The following is a 24,275-nucleotide window of genomic DNA, read 5'->3' on the forward strand; positions in this document are numbered from 1 at the left end:
ACACTTCACTGTCCGCCACTCCCACCTTACTATCCCTCCTCCTTCCCGCCCCAGCCTCCTCCTTACCCCCACCCAGTCGCCATTCCCACCATACATTGGTGCTGCTGCCCACAGTGTAGTTTCAGCTCTCTGAGACTGCAGATGTGTGTGCAAGTTGCACTTCTGTGTGTTTTTGTTTGTGTGTGTGTGTGTGTGTGTGTGTGTGTGTGTGTGTGTGTGTGTGTGTACTGCTGACAAAGGCCTTAATGGCCGAAAGCTATGATTGTGTGAATCTTTTTATTGTGCCTATCGCAGCTCAGCATCTCTGCTATAAGGTGAGTAGCAACTTTCCTTCTCTCGTATTGTTACATTCCATCTTGGATTTTCCATTGTTTGAATATTTGAGCAGCTTTTTTAGGCAGTACTCCATTACAGGTAAAAGCATAATTTGCAAAAAGTCTGAGATTACTATCAACATTGCCTTGAAGAAGAATTGGAAAGAGACAATGCAAACACCTGGGAAAAATTCCACACCAAAATCACACAAAAGGCTAAAAAATTGCTCCCACTGAAAAAGAACTGAGAACCCTGGTGGGATTCAAAATGTAACAAAGTGCTGAAACAACACAAAGAGGCTTTTCTTAAGCATTGAAGTAAGAAAATGTTGAAAATTAATGACACTTCAGTGAACTCAGGAAATATGTGATAAGTCATTCATGTGAAGAAACAACTGGATTCCACTGAATAAAATGTTCACAACTACAGTATATGAGATTTCTATAGGACTTTTGAAGGAATAATCTTAGGATATACCCTTCAGAATTTATGTTTCAATAAATCAGGTGGAAGACTCAACTCGATCAATCAGAAAAACTGCCATGAATTGGCACAATGTTTTTCTGAACTCCTCAACTGCCCAAACCATTCACAAGATTTCCTAAGGGAATCTTCGCTTACACTCACAATGATTCCCTACTGCTCTCGCAAGAAGAGATTAGCAGGCATATTTTCAAACCCAAAAATAATAAAGGTTCAGGAGATCTGAAAAATCCTGGGCCAAATTCCCTTGAAGAATTTGTGCACAAATCACAGCAGAGATTTAGCAGACAGAAAAACTTCCAAAATACTGGAAATGTGACATAATTCATCCAACACATAAGAAATGTGATGAAACCAGTTTAAATAACTATAGAGGAGTATCCCTTCTGCAGGTTACATACAAAATTGTCAGCATGCCTCTGCCAAAGTCAATTTCCACACTGGCCAAAGTTATATAGAACAAATATTCAATTTAAAAACAACATTAAAATACAGAGTGTTCAGGAACAGCCTGATTATATGTTCCTTTGTGGACTTCAAGAGGGCATATGATTCTGTTAATCACCAATTCCTTTGTACCATCCTCAGAAAATAAGGACTCCATCTGAAAACCCTAAAGGTCATTAAACAAACACTCACCAACACAACCCCCAAAGTAAAATTCATGGGTGAGAGGCCAGAATCATTTCTGATCAATGCGGCATTCGGTAGTACAACAGTCTGTTTCCTAACCTCTTTAACACTAGGTGTACAATGTGGATCATTTCAGACCCAAGAGGGTTTGTCAAGGGCCCCATCCATCCATAATCATTGCAGGACACAATGATCTCATGACTGTTAATCATTTATTAGGTCATACAACTCACAAAAATTTCATCCCCTTAGCCCACCTAGAAGTACAAAAAATTTACCTGCTGTACCTGAAGTACCATGTGGGTCATTTTTTACCTACATACAGTTTAACATAATTTTATATCAATAACACATGTTTTCAGAAACTTAAGTAGTTTCTGGGTGTGCTTCAATGTTATTTACAAGATCTTGGAGAATATTATGAAAGTTTATGACAAAAATAGCCTGAAATACAAACTCGGAGGTCAGATGATGCTTCATATTGCTTTTGGTTGCCTACAGTCCTGGGACATCCAGTCATCTTAGGTTTGATTCTATGTCATTGAGGAGGCACTGCAAGGAAACTGATACATTTTGCTTAGCTCAGAAATATGGAATTTGTTTACTGACAACTGCATTGCCTGCTACAAGTCAGGTGAGAACATAATTGTGGTTGTACAATTGTATTCTTGTGAGTGGAGGTGCCCCTTCATACAGTACATGCTGAGTAAACCTGAAAGGTAAGGGATAAGAAACTGATTTTTGTGTGATGCTGGCAAGTGCTACTTCCTGAATGGATTCCCTCACTGTGGCGAGCATGGAATTTGTGATCCAAGCAAGGCCGTTGGTCACCATGTCATTATGAAATTGGCACAACTATTCCTCGACTGTGATTGTAACATCACGACCGACAACTTCTTCACCTCCATGAAACTGGCAGATGAGCTGAGAAAAAAGGAGAAAGTTTAGTTGGAACTTTTCTGAGATCACTCAAAGAGGTTCCTTCTGCAGCAGGAAGAGGAGACGGCATGCTGTATTCAACATACTTGTACAAGTTTGGTGACAATTTTCTCACATTATACCTATGGAAAAATTAAAAAGAGTGTCATCATTCTGAATAACATGAGAGTTGGACATCAGGTCAATGGGAATACTGAGAAGAAACTTCCAGAAACAGTGAAGTTTATAATGAAACAAAGGCTAGAGTTGATATAATTGACCAAATACCTAGACTCTACAGTGTCCAAACTGGCAACCATAGATGGGTTGTGCATGTCTTTTACAACTTTAACTTGCCATGATCAGTGCTGACCCAGTTTTTAAGTTATTTACCCCTAAGGCTATTTTGCACGGAGACTTTATCCTCAGAGTAGGAGATGAGCTTCCTGACCCCTGCAGAGAGCAGCTGATCTCCTCTTGCAGGCACTTGGCACTGGCATTGGCCAACCTGGAAGTAGAAAGTGCTGTCAAATTCAGGTTTCCTTCAAAGAACAAAAGAGGAATAAAACATCATGCATACGTATCAAATGTGACAGGTATGTGTACTAAAGCTGCCAAGCCAAAACTCTTATCAAATATCTGAACTGTGAGCACATTCAAGCTTAGATAAATCTGTCCACTCCTTTATTCCTACATATTTCCAAATATTTGTAATTCTAGAGTTAAATTGTTTGTTCTATGTTTTTGTTCCTTGATTTCAACAAGCATTTTAGTCACATGCTGCACTTTGGAATCTTTACAAATTCTTGGCACTTACCTTATTTGTATGTAACAGTAAAACAGTAAAAATACTATAAGTGCTCATATAAGCAGTATGTTTTGACTCTTTTTCTAAAGGAAAACTATGTAACATTGTTTACTTACATGTTTTAATGATGTTTAACGAAATACTAAGGAATTTCTTTTGTAAAATAAAAACAGTTTATTTCTGAAAATTGACTTTTGACAGTGTACTATTCATTTTAAAGACAAAATTATCCTTTTGTTGCACTTTACAGTCTTCCTAAATGAATTGTTAACACTACTCCTTTTATCATGAGACAATGACCTTTACTTTAAGCTTTCACAATACAGGAAGCTCATATTTATATAATACATACAGATACTGACAGAAAATTAGAGTTAGAATATTTGTTTGTTTGCATTTTAGTACACATTGTACCTACAGATAGACGAACACCAAATAATCATTGTTAAATCTTACGTTGTGGAACACTTTTGTACAATCAACTGCCAGTGATATGTTGGTATTAGATGTGTGTACCTGCATCAAAAGTGAATCAGTACATCACATGGAAAATTCTGTGATCCTGTGTTGCTAACATAGCTGTCAAACAGATCACAAGCCTCAAAAATTCTTGTAAAAGGATTTTATTACTTCCATGTTGTCTGGGGCACCCAAAGAAAGTGTGATCTGTGTCTTCTTTTCCAAAAGAGCAGAAACATGTCTCTCTTATGTGCAGCCTGTGAAGATATTTAGGGAAACATCCCTGGTGTAATTTTGATCTGGTGACTGGTGAGGTGCCTAAGCACTGCAATTGTATGTGATTTTGTGAAATAGGGGACAGATGGGTGAACTGTTGCATACTTCTTGTCTCCATATCTTGCAGTTCCCTCCCATTTCCATTGTCAGTCTTCTGTCATGTATTTGTGTCGGCACATGGGTAACCCATACTTGGGATTGCAGTCCTTACTGTACACCTTATCACAGGGCCTTCTTTGGATAAGTGGTTGATAGCTTCATTGCCAGTGATCCCACAGTGTGATGTCACGCAAGAGAAATTAATGAAATGGCCTGCTTCATACATTGATTCCAACACTTGGATAACCATGAATACAATGATATTTTCAGTCAAACAGATGCTAAAATTTTTAAGTATGACTAGAGAAGACAAATAGCCACTGAGTCAGAAATTCAGAGAACCTGACATCCATGAGCAGAAATGAAATGCTTCTAGTAATGCAATAAGTTCTGCAATCATGATACTTGCATCATCTGGTCATTTAAATCATCCAGACTTCTGCAAACATGGTATGCAGTACTCGCTTCTGAAAGAGTCACTGGTTCGGGAGCCATCAGTATAGATATACAAGGCGTGATGAAAAAGTAATGGAAATTTTGTTTTTCTTAAAGGATCTTTATTTGTTCAACAACAATAACTTTGTACCTCCAGATTAATCCCCCTCAGATATAGTATACTTGTGCCAGCTCTTTTTCCCATCTTGGAAGCACTTCTAGAACTAACTTTGCATTATAGTGTCTCGTTCCTTAATCAGTTCTGTTTTTATATCATAAATGGTGGTAAAGCAACAGCCTTTCATGGTTCTCTTCAGCTTTTGGAATAGAAAAAAGTTGTAGGGCTGCATTTCTGGCAAATATGATGGCTGAGGAAACATAAGTTTTGTTTTTGGCATAAAATCATGAGCAAACATTGAAATGTGAGCAGGAGCATGATGCAATTTCCATGAATGGTTTTGCTACAGTTCCGCTAATTTTCCTTGGATTGGTTCACGCAAAGGGCACATAACTCCAAGTAGTATCCCTTATTGGCCACACAACTGTAAGACAGGAGCTCATGATGCAATATCCCATTGTAAATGAAGAAAACAGTGAGGAGAACTTACACATGTGATCCAATGTGTCAATTTTTTTGGTTCTTCACTCTTCTGGTCATTTACATCAGGACAATTTTCGATGTCATATTTGTATACCCATGTTTTATCACATGTTATAACCTTCTTTAGAAGTTCAGGATCATTGTCAACTTCATTCAGTGATTCCTCAATGTTGTCCTTTATCGTTCAAATTCAACAATTTCTTAACAAACTTTGCTATATGTTTCACACCCGAAACATCTGAAAAAAAAAAAACCTTGTGATCCAGAAGTGACCAGTTAAGCACTGTGTGTTGACTATGAGGCAGTCAATTTCAGATTGTTGGATGCATACTGGTCCCCTTTAGGAAGCAACTTGACACAGAAATACCACCACCATAGATGAACAGGAGGTTCATGTGCTTCAACCAAGAGTGTATTGTTAAGGGTGGAGCACATTGTCCCCAGACAAACTCTCAGTGATTTTACACTGGCATTTATTAATTCTGTTGAGTTAACTGCCAGGTGCTGATCCATAACAACCACTCCCATAGTCAATGACTGGATACACCATTGTATGGTAAAGTGTTAGTGGTGCCAACATTCAAGCCCCACCTAAGTCATGTCATAGGTCTGATTATGTTGACAGCCATGTTGCCTTAATTTGTCACATATTTCATGTGTGCCTTCCAGGTTAGCTTATGGTTGATGAAGAGTCCCTGGTATACAATGTTGCTGCCATGAGTCCACAGCTTGTGGTCTAGTGACTGGCATTGCTGCATCTGGATCACGGGTTCCCAGGTTCGATTCCTGGCTGGGTTGGTGATTTTCTCTGCCTGGGGACTGGGTGTTTGTATTGTCCTCTTCCTCCTTATCATCATTCATGAAAGTGGCTACATTGGACTGTGTAAATATTGGGACTTGGTAAGGGTGCTGATGACCGTGCAGTTGAGCACCTCGCAAACCAATCATCATCATCACCACTGCTACTAAGAGATAACTTAAGTACAATATTTATTCAGTGTACTATAATAAGAGAAATACAACTATGGAAAGAAAAAACAGACAGCAGGGCAGGTAACCACTTACCTGCTAATAATACATGGATGGAAACAAACAAACTTAACTATTTGAAAATTTGACATTGTATGGGTCTTCAAGTATGCCAATGAGCTGCTCATCATTCATCCAGAGGGGGATATCTGTTATATGGTACTTCAATGTATCTTTGTTTATTGTTGATTGGTATAACTTCAGTTTTTGATGAAGCCATTTTCAAAATGTATTTGTTTGAGGTGATACTTAGTCAGTAAACATGCTGTCTTTCCAAATATTAGATGTTCACTTGTAAATGAAGTAAGTGTTTGGATTCTTATCATGTCTGATTTGAAATTAGATTTTTTAACATTCAAGAGATGTTACTAGTAATTATTTCTTAATTATCTGTTTTGCAGTTGATGAAGCAGTGAACATAGCACATGATTGTGTATTTGTCAATCAGGGACAAGCTTGCTGTGCAGGAACAAGAACATTTGTGCATGAAAACATATATGATGAATTTGTTAAGAAAGCCAAAGCAAAAGCTGAAGCAAGAAAGGTTGGTGATCCCTTTGAAGATGGTGTTGTTCAAGGTCCTCAGGTAATAAAAAATTATGATCTACAAATTACTGCATATGGATAACATACAACATCTATTTTTAAAATTAGCTATGAATGACATTCTGTTTATTACACTACTTTATGTGCATTTAGATCACAAAAGAGAAATCAGTCATTAATAATGCTAAATATTGACTGACAAAAGAAAATATAATATTTTATGTGGGATATTTATAAAAACAAGTCTTCTGTTACTGAAAGAAAGAAACTAATAATGACAATTTTCAGAACTGTGTTCTGGGTAGGACTTGAACTCTTGACATCTTCCTTTTACCAGCACCATGAAATACACTGTCAGTCATTGTAACTACTTTTTGTCTTAGTTTTACTGACATGCTGCCTAACTCTTAGGAAATAAAGCCAACTCCCCATGAGTTTTAAAATGTTGTTCATTCACAGAAATGATTCAACTGTGTAGAATATATATACATATTTTACACCTCTCTAACATAACTGGGAAAAGGACAAAGATAGGGAAGTATTTTTATATCGAGGCAGAATTATTTCTGTTTGCAGATGATAGAAGAATGATTGTGAAGCCAAGAAAAGAAGAATTAACAGAGAAAATACCAAATGATGTTTCTGTAGCAGTTACTGATTAGTTTTGCACAACTGCACATCTTTAAACCTTTTTTTAAAAAAGAAAAAAACAGCTCATCCAATTTTCTATTGTCAAAAATATCCCACCGTCTATTAACCTAGTATAACTAAAAGAAAAAAAAAGAAAGAAAAAGAAACAAGGTAGAAAATTCTAAGCTCTTGATAAAGACTTAAAGCAGAAAAACCGTTTAATAGACCCAATAAAATCTTTATATTTGGCTACTTTTGCCGTAAGAATAACTGCTAATATGAGAGGTATAGAAGTCAGTAAGTTACCATATTTTGTGCATTTTGAGTCACTGATACCTTAACATTGTGTGGTATCTCCTCACTTAGGAAAAATAATCATAGCATAAAATAATTACAATTGTGTGTAGCTTTCACTCACATACATTCCTACAGGAATCTTTTTGAGTAGCTAGAACATTTATTCATTTTTGAAATTTTTTATCACTTTAGCAATCCATCTGAATTTGAGAGCACTAGTGATGTGAACAAGTACAACATTAGAAGGAAAAACGACCTGCATTATCCTTTAAAGAATTGACCTTTGGCACAGAAAGGGGTGAAATATGCAGCTACAAAATTCTTTGACAATCTACCCATGGAAATAAAATGTTTGGATTGGCAGAAGTGTTTCCAAGTGTAGAGTAATGATGTTTCTCCTTAACAACTTCTTCTATACTATAGAAGAATTCTTAAATATAAATTATGTGTGTTTGTTTTCTGTGTTTATTCTGTTGACATGTTCCACACTTTATTTATTTATTTATTTATTTATTTATTCATTCACTCATCTGCAGACACTAATGGATGTTGTCCAAATATACATGTAAATTTATGTGATGTTGGTGCAAGGAACTGAAAAATGCAGATATGTACATGCAGTAATACAAAAAAAGTAAAAGAAAGTTGTACAATATGTAGCAATGCAAATCTATGTGCATACACGCCTCTGTTATTATAAATTCATAGTCTGTTTTTCATGGGGATTTACCTTTGTGCTTCCTCACCAAAAAATGCTTTCGTACACAACAATGATTCAGTAAAGGTAAAGCAGAAATGGATGGCTTTTACTGCTTCCAAGTCTATCATGTAGTGAGCTGGTTTTCACTGCTGCCGCAGGCTCAGGCAACATTAATTGATCAAACATTTGATTGCATAGTTATACACTGACTGGCACTGGTTAGTTCACTAAAAACCTTGCAGAGGTACTGTCTGAAATCTTCACACGGCAAAGTCATGTGGCTGTGGTAAAAGCTCGACCACTGATCCTGGAGGGTGCACACTAACTCAGTGATTGAGCACATAGTGTAGTCTTGCAGCCAGGGAGAGGCAAAGGACAGGTGTCCAGTCAAACGTGCCAATTCCTTCTTGTCTCATGGGTTGCCATTTTATTTGTGGATGCAGTGGGATGGAGCAAATGATAGGTACCTATACAAATTTGTAAATGCATTGGTAGGGGTTGTGCATCATACTCGACCCATATGGTCTGCGGCTAACAGACTCTATGATCAGCATAAACATCAACCAGGCACAAATGTCTAGCTCACACTGGCTTTCACTTTTGTCTCTTCTATACCTGTGGGCACTGCACCATTGCTGAAGGTGAGCCTAAAAGTAAAATCTGCACTCACAGATGAATGCCGGTTCTCTGCTATGAACATGATTCTGTGGTAAGGTAAGAGTGGAACTCTGTAGCCACAAGAAGTGAAAGTGATCCATCTGTGGTCAGCATATGTTTGGGCCACGTGTGCGTTATGCCACTGTTAACTTGAGTATGATGCAGCAGTGATTGGGTGGCAGTGTGTGACATCACAGGCATCTGGCCAGTCATGTGATGGGTGTGTCTGATAGCAACAGCAGTAACAGGCAGTGCTCTCCAGGAACTGTCCTTGGTGATGTGTGGCTGGAAGTGCTCCATGCAGAGATGTCTACTTGGAGAACACTAACATATGGACAGAGTCTGGTTAAACATGATTGAAAGACATGAAACAAAACATTCACACAGATGCACTGTTCATAATGCACTAAGTTCTTGGCACACAAGACACAGGAACAAGGTGTGGCACTCAGTATGGCCAGATGTGTGGCAGCAGGATGCAGAGACTACACAGATGAATCAAGTGACATTGGGACTCGGAGTGAGTTGATGTAATCTCAATGCCTGATGCATCAGAGCCATAGAGACATGCAGCAGACCCAGGAGCAGCAATAGACAGATGGCTGGTGAGACAGCAGGTGATGTCTGAAGCTTGACTGGAGACCAGATCAGAGGTTGATGAGGCAGCCTGCCAGAGACAGTGTGTCAATGGCAGGTGGCAGATGGGATGCATGCTGGCTTGTTGTGCAGCATGACATCATTGCAATGCAGCACAGGCATTTGAAACAAACACAGCAGCCAACTTGCATGATGTAGTCCACTGGCCACTGTAATGAGGGTAGCTGGTGTGTCTGTATGGGGAAAGGTCCAGGTGGCTGCGTGTATAGGGTGGGCATATGCTGGGGTGCTAGTGGCTCCATTCCGACAGCTGGCAGTGTCTGTGCATCACCTGTCACTACAGGAATAGGCTATGCTGGACTAGTTGTGTGGGAACTGTTGTCCATTGACAGGTCCTCATCCAGATTGAAGAAGTGAACAGCAGACATAAGACATAAGCTGGCTTGACTTGGTCAGTCGGCCTGCCATTATGTTCAGTCTGCAGAGTTTTCTCATCTTGGGTGATCACACACTGTGATCCTGAGTTATGCAGCTTAAGTGGTACATGTTTTGCATCTATGAGCAATCTAACATGCATGCAGTGATGTAAATCGGCATGAAAAAATACTTTGCTGGTGGCTTGCTGTGTCAGTGCATGCAGTTGGAGGCAAGCCATGTGACTGTGCAGATGTTCTGCCAATATGGGGCTGAGGCATTGTGTGGCAGTGGTACCTCCTCCACAAATTCAACAGGTATGGCAAGTGATTGATCATAGATGAAGTCTGCAGGTGAAACACTGATCTTGTCCTTTGGTGTTACTCACAGACCAAGGAGCATGAGTGGAAGTGTCTCCATCCAGGTGATATTATGACATATCAGGGACAATTTCAGCATCCGATGGAGCCACTCAAACATGCCATTAGTCACTGGGTGATAGCTAGACTTTTGGTGTAGCTGCATGCCACACAGTCAAGTAGTGTGTTGTCAAACTGGCAGCTGCAGTCTGTTGTTACATGATTGTGACAGCCAAAGTGTGCCACCCAGGTGTTGATGAAGGCAGTGGCAATGATCTTGGTGGTGATGTCTACTACTGGTGTTGCCTGCAGCTAGTGTATGAAACAGTCCACCATTATCAGTAAACACCACTTGCCTTTGGACAGAGGAAGTGAGCCCATAATATCATCATGGACATGAGACAGCAGTGTGTCATGTCAGGAAAGGTGCTGATGGTTACATGGGTATGTTTCCTGACTTCGGCATGATGGCATGCAGAGCAGGTGATTGCCCCTTGCCAGCAGTCTTTCCGGAGTCCCAGCCAGACAAATGCTCAGCCATTAGCATGACAGTGGTGTTCCTACTGTGGTGTAACTGCCTATGGATGCAGTCAAATGCACTACACCTGAATTTCTCTAAAAGAAATTTATGATGTGCACCTGCCAAAATGTTGCACAATATCTTGAAGGAGGAACCAGGAATGGGCACTAATTCCAGTCTTAGGCCACTGGAGGTATTGTGGCAGAAGCTGTCCAATTGCTCATCACTCACCTGTTCTTCTGTGATGTTCTCAAACTTCACAGGGTAGGAAATAGCAGCACAATCATGAGACAAGCTGTTGGTGACAATGTTGTCTAGCATGGGAATTTAGCGAATATCCATGGTGGACTGCAATACAAAATCCAGTTGTAGTTGGCACAGTGAATAGTTGATGCTGCTGCTCAAAGGTGCATGATTATTGGCTTAAGCTCAGTGAAAATAATGAAAGAGTGGGCTCATACCAACATATGGAAGTATTCCATTTGGACTGGGCAAAGCTTTGTGCCATTATGTCTGTGCAAGTAACAAAAGCCTTCCTTTGGCAGTAGGACTGCACAGCACCACAGTCAGGAGTTCAAGCACCATGGCAGCATGATGCAGATGGCACTGGTAAAAGCTGATCATACCAAGGTATCAGCAGAGACCTTTGTGGATCTCTGGGCAGGGCAAGTTCAAGATCATCTGTACCTTGTCCAGCAGAGGCTTGGATATGGTAAGGGTGATTAGATGCCATAGAAATTCAATCTCTGTTACCCTGAATATGCATTTCAGTGGAATTATGATGATGCCAGTCTCACTGAGCTGCCAGAAGATGGTCATTAAGTGGTTGCAGTGGGGCTCAGGTGACTTCAAGAACACAAGGATGTTGTTGAGGTATGTGAAACAGCCTGGAAGGCTTCACAGAACACCTTCCAGGATGTCTGTGTATGATCCAGAATATGCCATGGATTTTATGTTGAAGAACACTGCCTGTTGTCACTGACCACGTATCTGCAAATTCATTGTGGAGTCGATTAGTTGTGCCTTTGCATTGACGGCAATCAGCTTGCAGTGGCCAAGGAAATGTACATTCAGAATCATCTCATTGGTGTCACCCACAGTGAACCACCAAGTGAATGTGCAGTGCAGTCTGAGGTGCCCATTCTGGTGATGAGAACCATATGTTTTTATGACGAAACTGTTTGCGTTCTTGAGACACCATTCCTATAATCTCTTAACATTGTCCAAGGAAGTTCCCACATCCCTCCCCTATTCTGCTATAAACAGATGCTAGGTGCTTTGATACTGCACTGCAGCCATGTGTGTCTAGTACTGGCCACACATGGCATTTGCGTGTGAGCATGGTGAATGATTTACGGTCACTTCGTTGCCGAAATGACTGTGGTACCAATGGTAAACACTTGGAGGTGATTCTGCTGTCAGCTGGATACTGTTAGAACAACTGTTGCTCCATTTCCAGTTGTGTGAGCTGGGTCACCTGTAGCCATATCTGCTGTTACTGCAAAGCCTTCTGCTCTCTAATCATGAGCTTGCCAACTAATTGACCTGTGTGGTAAGTGGTGCCCTCTGGGTGTCCATGTTCTGCTCTAGATGATGTACATCAGAGTCTGAGGTGGTGATTGCAGGAGGTGTGTGCTGTTGCGGAGATGGGGGTCCTGTGTCATTGGCTGCCGTGGTGTGATACTAGGTGCCGTTGCCAGTGCGTCGTATACCCGATCGGCTAAGTTTGCGATGGCATCCAGCTGCATATCTGTCTCCATGGCTATTAGTGTTTGCACCTATTAAGGGAGGCTGCAGACTGAGATTGTGTGCAACAGTGAGTCCAGGACAATGTCAGACTGCACGCGGCTCTGCAAGTGGCATAGGAATTGAGAAGGTCTTCTGTTGCCGCCTTCCTCATGACCCAGCAAGATCAACTCAGTTGACAGTTGATGGTTGGAGAGACAACATCACTGCTACAGGTAGCCTGCATAAATCAGTTATGTTGCCAATGATGAATCGTATATAAGGATCATAATAATCCTTTCATCATCAACTAAGGCCGGAAGATGGTGCATTGAAGTGATGAAACTGGTAGCTACACAATAAATGACATCATAAGGATGATCATAGGTGTTTCATTTTCTTACAGTAGTGAATGGCTGTAGTCCCTCAGTCAAAAGGACGGGCATACAAAAACACACCTTACTTGTCACCATCAATGTCACCTCACTCTATATCCACGTACCCTTAATCAACTTTCTACTTATCAACAACTACTTTACCTTTAAGGGGCAAACATACAAACAGATCAGGGGCACAGCCATGGGAACCAGGATGGCTCCTTCCTATGCCAACCTCTTCATTTGTCAATTGGATGAGACTTCTCTGGGTTTCACAATGTATCAGCCCCTGGTTTGGTGTAGGTGCATTTATGACATATCTGTCAACTGGACTCATGGAGAAGCTTACGTGTTAAAAATCTCGGAATTTAAATAAATTCTCCCATTTAAATTTCACATGGCCCTGTTCTAAATCCCATGCCACTTTCCTTGTCCTATTTTTGATGACATTTTAGATTTAAAGATTTTATGCCTTTTAGCACTTCACGTTAATCTATTAGATCTACCATAATCCTACAAGTAGCTTGTGAGTATTCTGGTTTTCGTGATTTGTGATTTTTGGTCTTAATGAAGCTGGCAGAATTTAAGAGATAATTGTTTGTAATTATAATTTGGCAGATCCTCATTTTTAAATATTGAAATTCTATGTGTTTTACTTAATGATGTCTATTCCCACAACAGTCTGCCATGTGTACATTGTGTACATTTTCATTTTAAAAATTAATCTCTATGAAGGCCCACTAGCATTTGGCTTTGAGATGTGTTTTTTGGCATCTTATTTGGAAACTACATGACATAGCAAGATGGATTTTTCCCATCTATGTTTCTCTACTCCCAAAAACAGCAAATTTTTATTTTATTTTCAATTTATTTATAGACTGGCATGTAATAACTACATAAAAATCTCAAGTTCTTATTTATACTTTTGAATTTATTGTACAGATATCATTTTGGCTCTTCAGCTTATATTGATGTAATAAGTTTTCATTAGGCACTCAACTACAATTAATTGATGTTAGTACTACTGTTTGTAGCAGCCATAGCCTTATGAGCTAATCAGTAAATCTGATAATGATGAACAATACCAACAGAAAATCTGGGAATCCTGTTGTCCTGTAAATATTTAATTCAAGACATAATTAACATTTAAGTTCATAAACAGCCTCATTTTCCATTGCAGATTTCATAATAACAATTGTTAGATTCAAACTTTGACTCTGTACTTTGTTACCTCAATTTTTCTGTACAAAATGACATATGGTGTTGGTTAATTAACTCATTAATTAATAATGTTGTGTAATTTACCATAATTTGCAATAAGGCACATGTACAAAAAAAGCCAACATCCATGAAGCTCAATGTTTAATAATTTTCCAGTGATATCTGTGGATCATATTAATGTACATTTTAACTGAATCATGTTGTGATTAACAAGTGCAATGGGAAGTCATTGTCATTGAAATGAGTGATTATCAGATGTGGTGATACTGATTATAGACTGAATTAAGTGAACTACCAAAATGTAATGCACTATAATAAATTGCTGCAGAATTCTGCTAAGTGTGAATGGTGGCTTTCTTTGTGTACATGTGAACTGTGCTTTGTGCACAATAGAACAATTAACTTTACCACTGGGACTGTAGGTGCTTTTCTGGTTTAGTGCACCAATACATTTTCATAATTTTCAAACTAGTCACCATAATGAACATTCAAATTGCGCAAGGAATAAATGTGTAAGTTAATACAGTGTAAATAGTGGCTTCATGTGCATCGGTGAGCAAATACCACCTCACACTCATTTAGATTTTCATCTTAGCTGTGATCAAGAGTAGTGCTACCGAGGAGAAACTATGAGAATCAGGTCAGTATTGCTAGAGGCACAACTCAAAACATCCTGTGAAGCCTGAAGGAAAGTAATTGTAATGTTTATTGTGAATATGATGTATGGAACAAGTAACTAACTATGGGAATAAGCTCTGTGTCAGCCACAGGGAATGAAAACTGTAATTATGAGAGTTCTGACTCCAAATAAAAATATAGATGAATAGCATTAGTAAATAGGAACATATCAGGCATTGACTCAAGGATATTTAAATACTCATAGGTTCCAAAAGTGATATTCTTGGCTGTGGAGACAAGAGAAAAGGGTTTTAAAATTGTATGTGGTGAGGTAACTGGTGATACACAGTCTAACTACTGTGTGATGCCACAAATAATAATTTTATTTTAAAACACAAATGAGCTTAAAGACTGCATTTGTAGCTGATTTAAAATGGTATGACCATACCAGAAATTGTCAAAAAATGATAAATTTCTTCTGAATAAAAAATAACTTTTTCATTTCCAAGAAGTTAATCTCATATTTGTTAGTTCCCTGTATAAATCACAACAACCTCAATGTTATATTTCTGTCTTTTGTATCAGCTCAGATGTTTTATACCTAATTAAAAAATTACACCCTACTCCTCCAAAGGCCCTACTATGATATTTTACAGATTTATTGAGAAAACTATGAGGAGTTTCTCACTTGTGTTGCTCTCACTCAGTACCAATAAAACATATTCGTACCCAGAAAGCCTATCAGTGTGGTTATTATGGAGACAGAAACCCCTCAGCTCTTCTGTCTTCTCTGGAACATGTCAACAGTGTATGTGACATTGGAAGCAACCCATTCATTTCTCTTGGTCATTAAATGTATATCTGGCATCAGATTTTCTTGTACAATTTTTTTTTACATTCATAATTGAAAACTGCCAAGAGAGTTTTTCTTCTTAATAATGTCTACAATTCTAGACTGTCATGTAATATGCACAACTTGCAGATTCTCATGTGGATGACGAGTTATGTCCCCTAATAGTAGGCAGTGGTCCAGAAGTGTCTAAAGAGATTACATGTGACATTAGCTCATTATATGCAGTAAATCGTATGGACATTGTACAATGAATTAATGTAGACTTTCCCATTGTATTCTACTAATGAAAAGCTCTTGGGTTTCCATATAGCTGGCAGCTTTATGGTACCGTGATGATGCTATGCTGAACAACCAGCTATCGGCGGCAGTATTGTAAAGGAATCCACAGAAAAACAGAGTCATGAGAGTCTTGTAAATAGAGATGAGGGTCACCAACATAGTAAGGCTTGAAAGCTACCATTAGCTGCATTACAACAATAGTGCACCCACCACTTTTCAAAACACAAGACACATCTAGAATACCCATGCACAGCTTCTGGCCCACTTCCCACCTTGCACTATTACAGCCCCCACCCCACTGGTTGCACAGGGGACCTAGCTGACTGCAGCCAGGTGGGTGGGGGGTGGGGAACTACTTGTATAGATATTGGGTCATTTGTAATATCTTGACACTTTGCCAGAAGATGATGGGGATGATACTCACCAAAATGCCATGGTATGTTAATGTGCCCCCCCCCCCCCTCAGTTGCAAAACTGAGTGCTTTTCATCATTGTTCTATGAAGATAAAGAAAAATAATTAGCATCTTTCATTAGATGTTGTCACAAACAAGGAAAGACAGCTTTCTTGGATGAGGCATGTATTCAAAAGAAGTTTTTGCGCTGCGCGTGTTTAGCCAGGCAGTCTAAGGTGCTGCAGTCGTAGACTGTACGGCTGGTCCTGGTGGAGGTTCGAGTCCTCCTTTGGGCATGGATGTGTGTGTTTGTCCTTAGGATAATTTAGGTTAAGTAGTGTGTAAGCTTAGGGACTGATGACCTTAGCAGTTAAGTCCCATAAGATTTCACACACATTTGAAAATTTTTGAAGTTTTTGCCCCCTACCATTCATCGCACTTCTTTACTGAATCATACATTGGCTCAGTAAGAAGAAAAGTCCACAGCTGTACAATTCAGTCAGGCTAAGTACCAGGGCAATGTAGCTGCACATATTACAGGACAATGTAGCTGCACATAACTTTAGCATTTACTTGTCTCTCATAAATGTGTGAAACATAGCTGGCAGTTTGAATGAGATATGCAGGCTGTAGGGGATTATGTGGCTGAAGGATGTGCATGTGCTGATGACTGACAAGTTAGCCAACATTCTCAAAATCTGTTAAACTGATACAGTGGAATGTGTTACTTTACAAGTTATAATTCGATCTGAGTATTTGTTATTGCACAATGACTGCACATGTTTGATCACACTGACCTATGTTCCAACCATCAACAGGTCACATTTGATTTTGGTATATACAATAAACTGTTGTTTTTTAACTTGTAGACTTTGTGTTCACCTATGTTATTTGGTAGCTGTGCTCACGTGTAATAATTCAGCAATATAATATTATAATCAGATAATAGTCAAATACATTGACAGACTTTATATAAGGAATCTTGCTAACCCCTAGACTGCTTTTGCTAGTCAGTTATATATGAAGAAGATCATAGTGCACAAGCAGCTATTTCAGTCTTGTTTATGCATGTGTCAATCACACACCATCTCAACTATGCAGGAATGATCACTTTGACACCTCCCATTACTTTTAGTTTACCCATAACTCTCCAGATAACTCATTTAGTGAAATTAAATGCCTGTCTGACCTAAGGGCACCCATGCAATAGTTTGTAGGGGAAGGGGGGTGGAGGCTAAACATGGGGTATAGAGTATTTTCATTATTTTGGGGGACAAATGGTGACTTGTACATAGCCAATAACCTGTTCCAGTTCTGAAACCTGCATAGTACTCACTCCTAAATCATTTTCATGAAAGAAAAACACATGAATACGCTATATTTGTTTCTTTCCTGAGAGGTGGGGGGAGGGGGTCAATCCCACCCCGTCCTCCCTTTGCCTGCCCGGTTATAGTTGCCCTTGGTCAAGCCACATTTCATCAGTTAACCTCACTAAGAAGACCTGTGCACCACAATTTTGTACATAAGTTTTGTTACTTTGTCCATGTAGCCATATTTAAAGATTTGAAATTTTGAACTCGATAATCGTATAATTATTTATTACACCATTTACCATGTGAATGGCTTCCTCTGTCATTTCCAGTAGAAAAATTTCAGATTTAAAGATAAAAAGCAAACAAATTATGTTTTGTTCTACTAACATTTGGTTATTACTTACCAGTTCTCAGCTTATTAGGCTCTCATCAAGTAACACTTATTTTTATCTGGTGGCTGCTTAATAATCAAAAAACCAGTTAGTAATAAATAAATATTTGTTGTTCAAAGCTGTTTGTTTTCTTTTCTCCCTTAAATATACTATTTGTATTACTAAATTACTCATCATCTAGTAAGCAGTAAAATAACTTGAGAAACGTGAATATTATGAAGTAAATTTTGTTCTGTTTCATGTAATTCAGTTGAAATGATTTGACAGGTTCTTGCTGTGAGAAGACTGAATCACATATCACATAGTCAGAATGATTTGAAATGTCCCATAACTTGAACATTTCAGACAATAGTAAGGTTTCACTGATGTAGTTGACATTGAACAGAATTGTTACCACCAACAAAGTAGTCTTTATTACCTGAGAAAATGAAATAAAAAATGGTAATTACTTGGAGGCAGAATGTCTGGCCAGTGATTACACTCGGGAGACAAAAATTCCAGTACTGCCAATAGACAGTTATGACAAAAATTCTGACTTTTGGAATTATTAGTTTCTTCCTCAAAGAGTAAAGGAGCAGCAGCCAAAGATTAGACAGGAGATGCAGCACACTCAAATTACGTGATATGAGGAACCCACATATTGTGAGTATGAAGGAAGACAAAGTTCAAAAGGGGAGACTTCAATGAGAGTTGGAGGTCAAAGATAATATATTGGTAAACACAGTGCCAGCTTCAGTCTAGAGAACAGAATGAGAAGTAAAGATGGATTAAGAGAAAGAGAAATGAGAAGTGACATGAGTATTTCAGTTATGAGTTGTCCACTCGGAACTAGGAGGAAAGTGGGTTGGTGGGGTTGGTAAATGTGGAGGGTAGGTGTACAGAATAGAATAAAAAGATAAAAATTGGAAATCAATAAAGATGTTAACTGTGTTAACAAATATAATAAAAAATATTAAAGTGTGCCCCAAAAATTAACTTCTCTTCAATGCCCATCCAGGTGCTCAGCCAGTTCATCGTGTTAATACAAAAGATGGATCACTCTCATCCTAGAATCTGAGTCACCTACCCCTACTTTCTAACCTTCCCCACCCATCCCTCTTTTGTCCTAAAGAAGGAATTAGTAGTTCCATAAGCTAGGACAGTTTCTAGTACTTTTAAATGTGTATCAGCAGAATTGAAATTTTACCTCTACAAGGTAAGTACTGGCCAGCCATCCTGTCGCATAATTTTATAATTTTCTTAAGTGAATTTTCCATTTGATACAAATAAAAATGTTCATTAAGAGATGACCTATCTAATTATTGTTTCAAATTCAGAAAAAACTGCTAATGAAGATACTTCTTTACAGATCAATCAGAAAATGATGAATAAGGTTCTGGACTATATTAAATCAGGAAAGGAACAAGGAGCTCACATCGAATGTGGTGGAGAACGTTTGGGTACAACAGGTTATTTTATCAAGCCAACAGTCTTCTCAAATGTTACTGATGACATGAAAATTGCAAAAGAGGAGGTAAGCACTTTTTATTGTTTTGTCTTTGAAAGTTTTATTGTCTTTTCTGAATATAAGCTGGAGTTTATGATTTTCATTTGCTGAAAGTAATACCATATTCCATTCATGACACAATAAGGTGCCCATGCCTCCAGTAAGGTAAAAGTAATCTGTATCAAAACTGTTAATTCAATAACCATAACAAATGATGATGATGATAACTGAAAAAGTAATTAAAGACTGATTATGCCTTTCAGCATTCAGTCTGGAGCATAGTCCCCCTTATCAAATTCCTCCTCCTACCCTCTACTGTTGAACCCATGAGTCTCTTGGGTAACCTTGCTTCTCCCATGCGTGTAACATGCCCCAACCATCTAAGCCTGTTCGCCCTGACCACTACATCTATAGAGTTCATTTCCAGTTTTTCTTTGATTTACTCATTGTGGAAACCCTCCTGCCATTGGTCCCATCTACTACTACCTGCAATCATCCTAGCTACTTTCATATCCGTAAGCTCAACCTTATTGAAAAGGTAACCTGATCCACCCAGCTTTTGCTCCCATACAACAAAGTTGGTTGAAAGATTGAACGGTGCACAGATAAATTAGTCTTGGTACTGACTTCCTTCTTGCAGAAGAGAGTAGATCGTATCTGAGTGCTCACTGCATTAGCTTTGCTACACCTCACTTCCAGTTCTTTCACTATGTTGCCATCCTGTGAGAATATGCATCCTAAGTACTTGAAACTGTCCACCTGTTCTAACTTTGTTCCTCCTATTTGGCACTCAATCCGTTTATATTTCTTTCCCACTGACATTACTTTCTTTTTGGAGATGCTAATCTTCATACCATTGTCCTTACATTTCTGATCTACCTCTGAAATATTACTTTGCAAACTTTCAATCAAACCTGCCATCACAACAAAGTCATCCACATATGCGAGACTGCTTATTTTGTGTTCACATATCTTAATCTCACCCAGCCAGTCTATTGTTTTCAACATATGATCCATAAATAATATGAACAACAATGGAGACAGGTTGCAGCCTTGTCTTACCCCTGAAACTACTCTGAACCATGAATTCAATTTACCGTCAACTCTAACTGCTGCCTGACTATCTACGTAAAGACCTTTAATTGCTTGCAAAAGTTTGCCTCCTATTCCATAATCTCATAGAACAGACAATAACTTCCTCCTAGGAACCTGGTCATATGCCTTTCCTAGATCTATAAAGCATAGATACAATTCCCTGTTCTACTCTTAACACTTCTCCATTATTTGTCGTAAGCTAAAGATCTGGTCCTGATAACCTCTAAGAGGCCTAAACCCTCACTCATTTTCATCCAATTAGTCCTCAACTAATACTTGCACTTTCCTTTCAACAATACCTGAGAAGATTTTACCCACAACGCTGATTAAAGAGATACCTCTGTAGTTGTTACAATCTTTTCTGTTTCCATGTTTAAAGATTGGTGTGGTTACTGCTTTCATCCAGTTTGATGGAACCTGTCCCGACTCCCATCCCATTTCAATTATCCTGTGTAGCCATTTGAGGCCTGACATTCCATTGTATTTGATGAGTACTTACTTAATTTCATCCACCCCAGCTGCTTTATTGCAATGAACCCTTTGACCATTTTCTCCACTTCCTCAAATGTGATCCTATTTCCATCATCATTCCTATCCCATTGTACATCGAAATCTGAAACATTACTGATCGTATTTTCACCTACATTGAGCAACTCTTCAAAATATTCCCCCCATCTGCCCAAGGCATCAACAGGATCCACTATCAGTTTTCCTGACCTGTCCAAAATACTTGTCATTTCCTTCTTACCTCCCTTTTGAATACTGCTAATTACACTTCATAATGGTTTTCCAGCAGCTTGACCCAAAGTCTCCAACCTGTTTCCAAAGTCTTCCCAAGATTTGTTCTTGGATGCTGCAATTATCTGTTTGGCTTTGTTTCTTTCTTCAACATAACTTTCTCTGTCTACCTGAGTTCTAGTATGTAGCCATTTTTGATTCGCCTTCTTTTTCCTTTTACAGGCTGCCTTGACTGTGTCATTCCACCAAGCTGTTTGCTTCATCCTACCTTTACACACTACTGTTCCAAGACATTCTTTAGCCACTTCTAGTACTGTGTCCCTGTACCTTGTCCATTACTATTCCCATGACTGTAATTGACTACATTCAACTAACTGGTACCTTTCTGAGATCACTGTTATGTGCTTGTGCCTGATTTCCTTATCCTGAATTTTCTCCCCTCTTATCCTCCTACACATGGACCTGACCACCTGCACTTTTGGCCTCACAATACCAATTTCACTGCAGTTTAAATAGTGATCAGTGTTATCAAAGAATCCCCTGAATACACGTGTGTTCCTTACAGCCTTCCTGAATTCCTGATCTGTTATTATATAGTCAATGACAGATCTGGTACCCCTGCCTTCCCAAGTATACCAGTGAATGTTCTTATGTTTAAAAAAGGAGTTTGTGATTACTAAGCCCATACTGACACAGAAATCCAAGAGTTGTTTCCAGTTCCTGTTGGCTTCCATATCCTCTCCAAATTTACCCATAATCTGTTCATACCCTTCTGTCAATTTCCAATCCTGGCATTAAAATCACACATGAGCCGAACACTGCCCTTGTCCTTTACTCTAACAACTACATCACTGAGTGTGTCATAAAAACTATCCATCTTATCTTTATCTGTCCCTTCACAATGTGAATATACTGACACAATCCTAATTTTCTTGCTAGACACTGTCAAATCTATCCACATCAATCGTTTGTTTATGTACCTTATTGCAACTATCCTGGTTTCCATTTCTTTCCTGATGTAAAGCCCTACACCCCATTATGCTATTCCTGCTTTGACTCCTGACAGACAGACCTTGTGTTCTCCCACTTCCTCTTCTTTCTCACCCCTTACCTGAATGTCACTAACAGTAAAACGTCCAACGCCATCTTACTTGCAGCCTCTGCCAGCTCTACCTTCTTCGCAGAGTAGCCCCCGTTGATATTAATAGCTCCCCATCACATTACCATTTGTTTGCCAAGTCGTATCTTAGGAGTCCCTGGTTTGTCAATTAGAGGTGGTACTCTGTCACCTCCAAAGGTCCGAGGCATTTTGCTCTGATTTTTGCCAGCATCATATTTAAAATACCGGGGAAGCAGGTTGCTAGCCTTACTTGCCCCGGGTCCCATTGGGTTTTACCCCTAACGGTTGAGAGAATAACTGGTGGATTTTGTAGTCTTTACCATCTGAGCACAAAGGTGACCATGACTCAGAATATGTCTGAGATGCCTAGCCTTATTCCAAAGTAACTGGTATCATGACTGTCGGGACCACTTACCTGGCCACTCATACGTTGCCTGTGGTTCATGAACTAGGACATGACTACAGGAACCTACACCATTAACCACTTTTTCAGTTATTACAACATATATTTTCTTTTACATGTTGAAACATTCAGTCATCTATGTACCATCCATACATCATTTTTCTAAATAAAAGTCAATGAAGTGCACATTATTCTCTATCTATGATGTTTAGTTATAAGCACTGATAAATTATACTACCAGTGTGAAGAATATTTTCAAGAGCCTGTAGGTCATGCAATTATCAATATAGCTGATAAAAACATATACAAACCAACAAAAGGGCACATTTTACTTTTGAACTAGTTTTTCTTCAGGATGTGAAAAAGAGGAAAAAGTGGGTGCAGTAGGGAGGGGGCATGTCTACCCTAGAAACTAGGCTCATGAGGTATAAAGAGAAAGGGGGAGGAAGTTTAGGCAAATAGTATTCTGGAGTAGAGGGAAAGATTAAGTAAGGAGATAGATTTATTGTCTAACAGCATTCAAGTGTTCTGAAAATTTGATGAGCGATTTTCTTATGTAAAACACTATGCAGTGAACGAATGTCATCTAACAGTCTCACATATGACACTCCTTTTAATGTTTTACTTTTTCTTGAGGTGCAGTTAAATATGTTTGTGGATTGGTGCATAGACAGGTGTTAAAGACAGTTAATGGGAATTTGAACCTTGGAATAAATATGTCAACAGGTATGTTGGATAGGTTAGGAGGGTGATGGAAAGCAACTCTTTTGTAGTGTAATGGTAGTATTAGGAAATAATGCTCTGATTTCAGAGTTCAAAATAGGAAATTCATAACTCTATTGACAGAGCAGTAACCTATTCAGGCATTAAAGCTGTGGATGGCATTGGGTAATGAGAGGTTTGGGAAAAAGTGCTTTAAGTGGTTTGGAGGTAAAAACTTTCTTGCTCAGAGAGCAAGATGTGGATACTGTCACCGGTGATTCTAGAAGTTGGTCAGGAGGGGGGGCTAATGGCTTAGTGGGAGGTGGGGGTGGGAGGAGGGAAGGGGTTTGGGGGAATGGAATATCGATATTGCTTAACAAAAGGAAAGTTGGGGTCCTCCTCTGCCAAACTGGTAAAATTTGGTGTTGCTTAATGTAGTTTTTGGTAACTGTTTTGGAGTTCAGGGTAAAAACATGTCTACAGAATGTGTGTGCCTGGGAAAATAATACAATTTAACCCAGATGTCTGGCAAATTCGAAGGTTTTGGCTGGGGTCAGTAACTTAAGTGTTGGTAGGAATACCCGCCATATTTAGCTTTCTCGATTGTTGTAAGTGGTACTCGTACATTAATATACATCCAAGATATATTAATAAAGAAGCCCATTTTAAGTTAAATGATATTTATTGGTTTGGATAGTAAGCTATTTGCCACTCTTATTCTTAAAATGTATTTGAAATACATCACAACCTATACTGCTACATGTTTTTTTTTTTTATTTATTTA

General features: G+C 38.9%; 1 protein-coding gene across 2 annotated transcripts in view; it reads left to right on the forward strand.

Moving 5' to 3' along the window:
- LOC126267290 (aldehyde dehydrogenase 1A1-like) overlaps positions 1-24,275 on the forward strand; it is a 101,032-nt gene that overhangs the window by 69,141 nt on the left and 7,616 nt on the right. For both annotated transcript variants that reach the window (XM_049972365.1, XM_049972364.1), the window contains 2 exons: positions 6,458-6,642; positions 19,296-19,460. In XM_049972365.1, coding sequence (XP_049828322.1) covers positions 6,458-6,642; positions 19,296-19,460 — 350 coding nt within the window. The remainder of the gene's footprint in view (positions 1-6,457; positions 6,643-19,295; positions 19,461-24,275) is intronic.

Source organism: Schistocerca gregaria, chromosome 4, assembly GCF_023897955.1.
Source record: "Schistocerca gregaria isolate iqSchGreg1 chromosome 4, iqSchGreg1.2, whole genome shotgun sequence".
Lineage (NCBI taxonomy): Eukaryota > Metazoa > Arthropoda > Insecta > Orthoptera > Acrididae > Schistocerca > Schistocerca gregaria.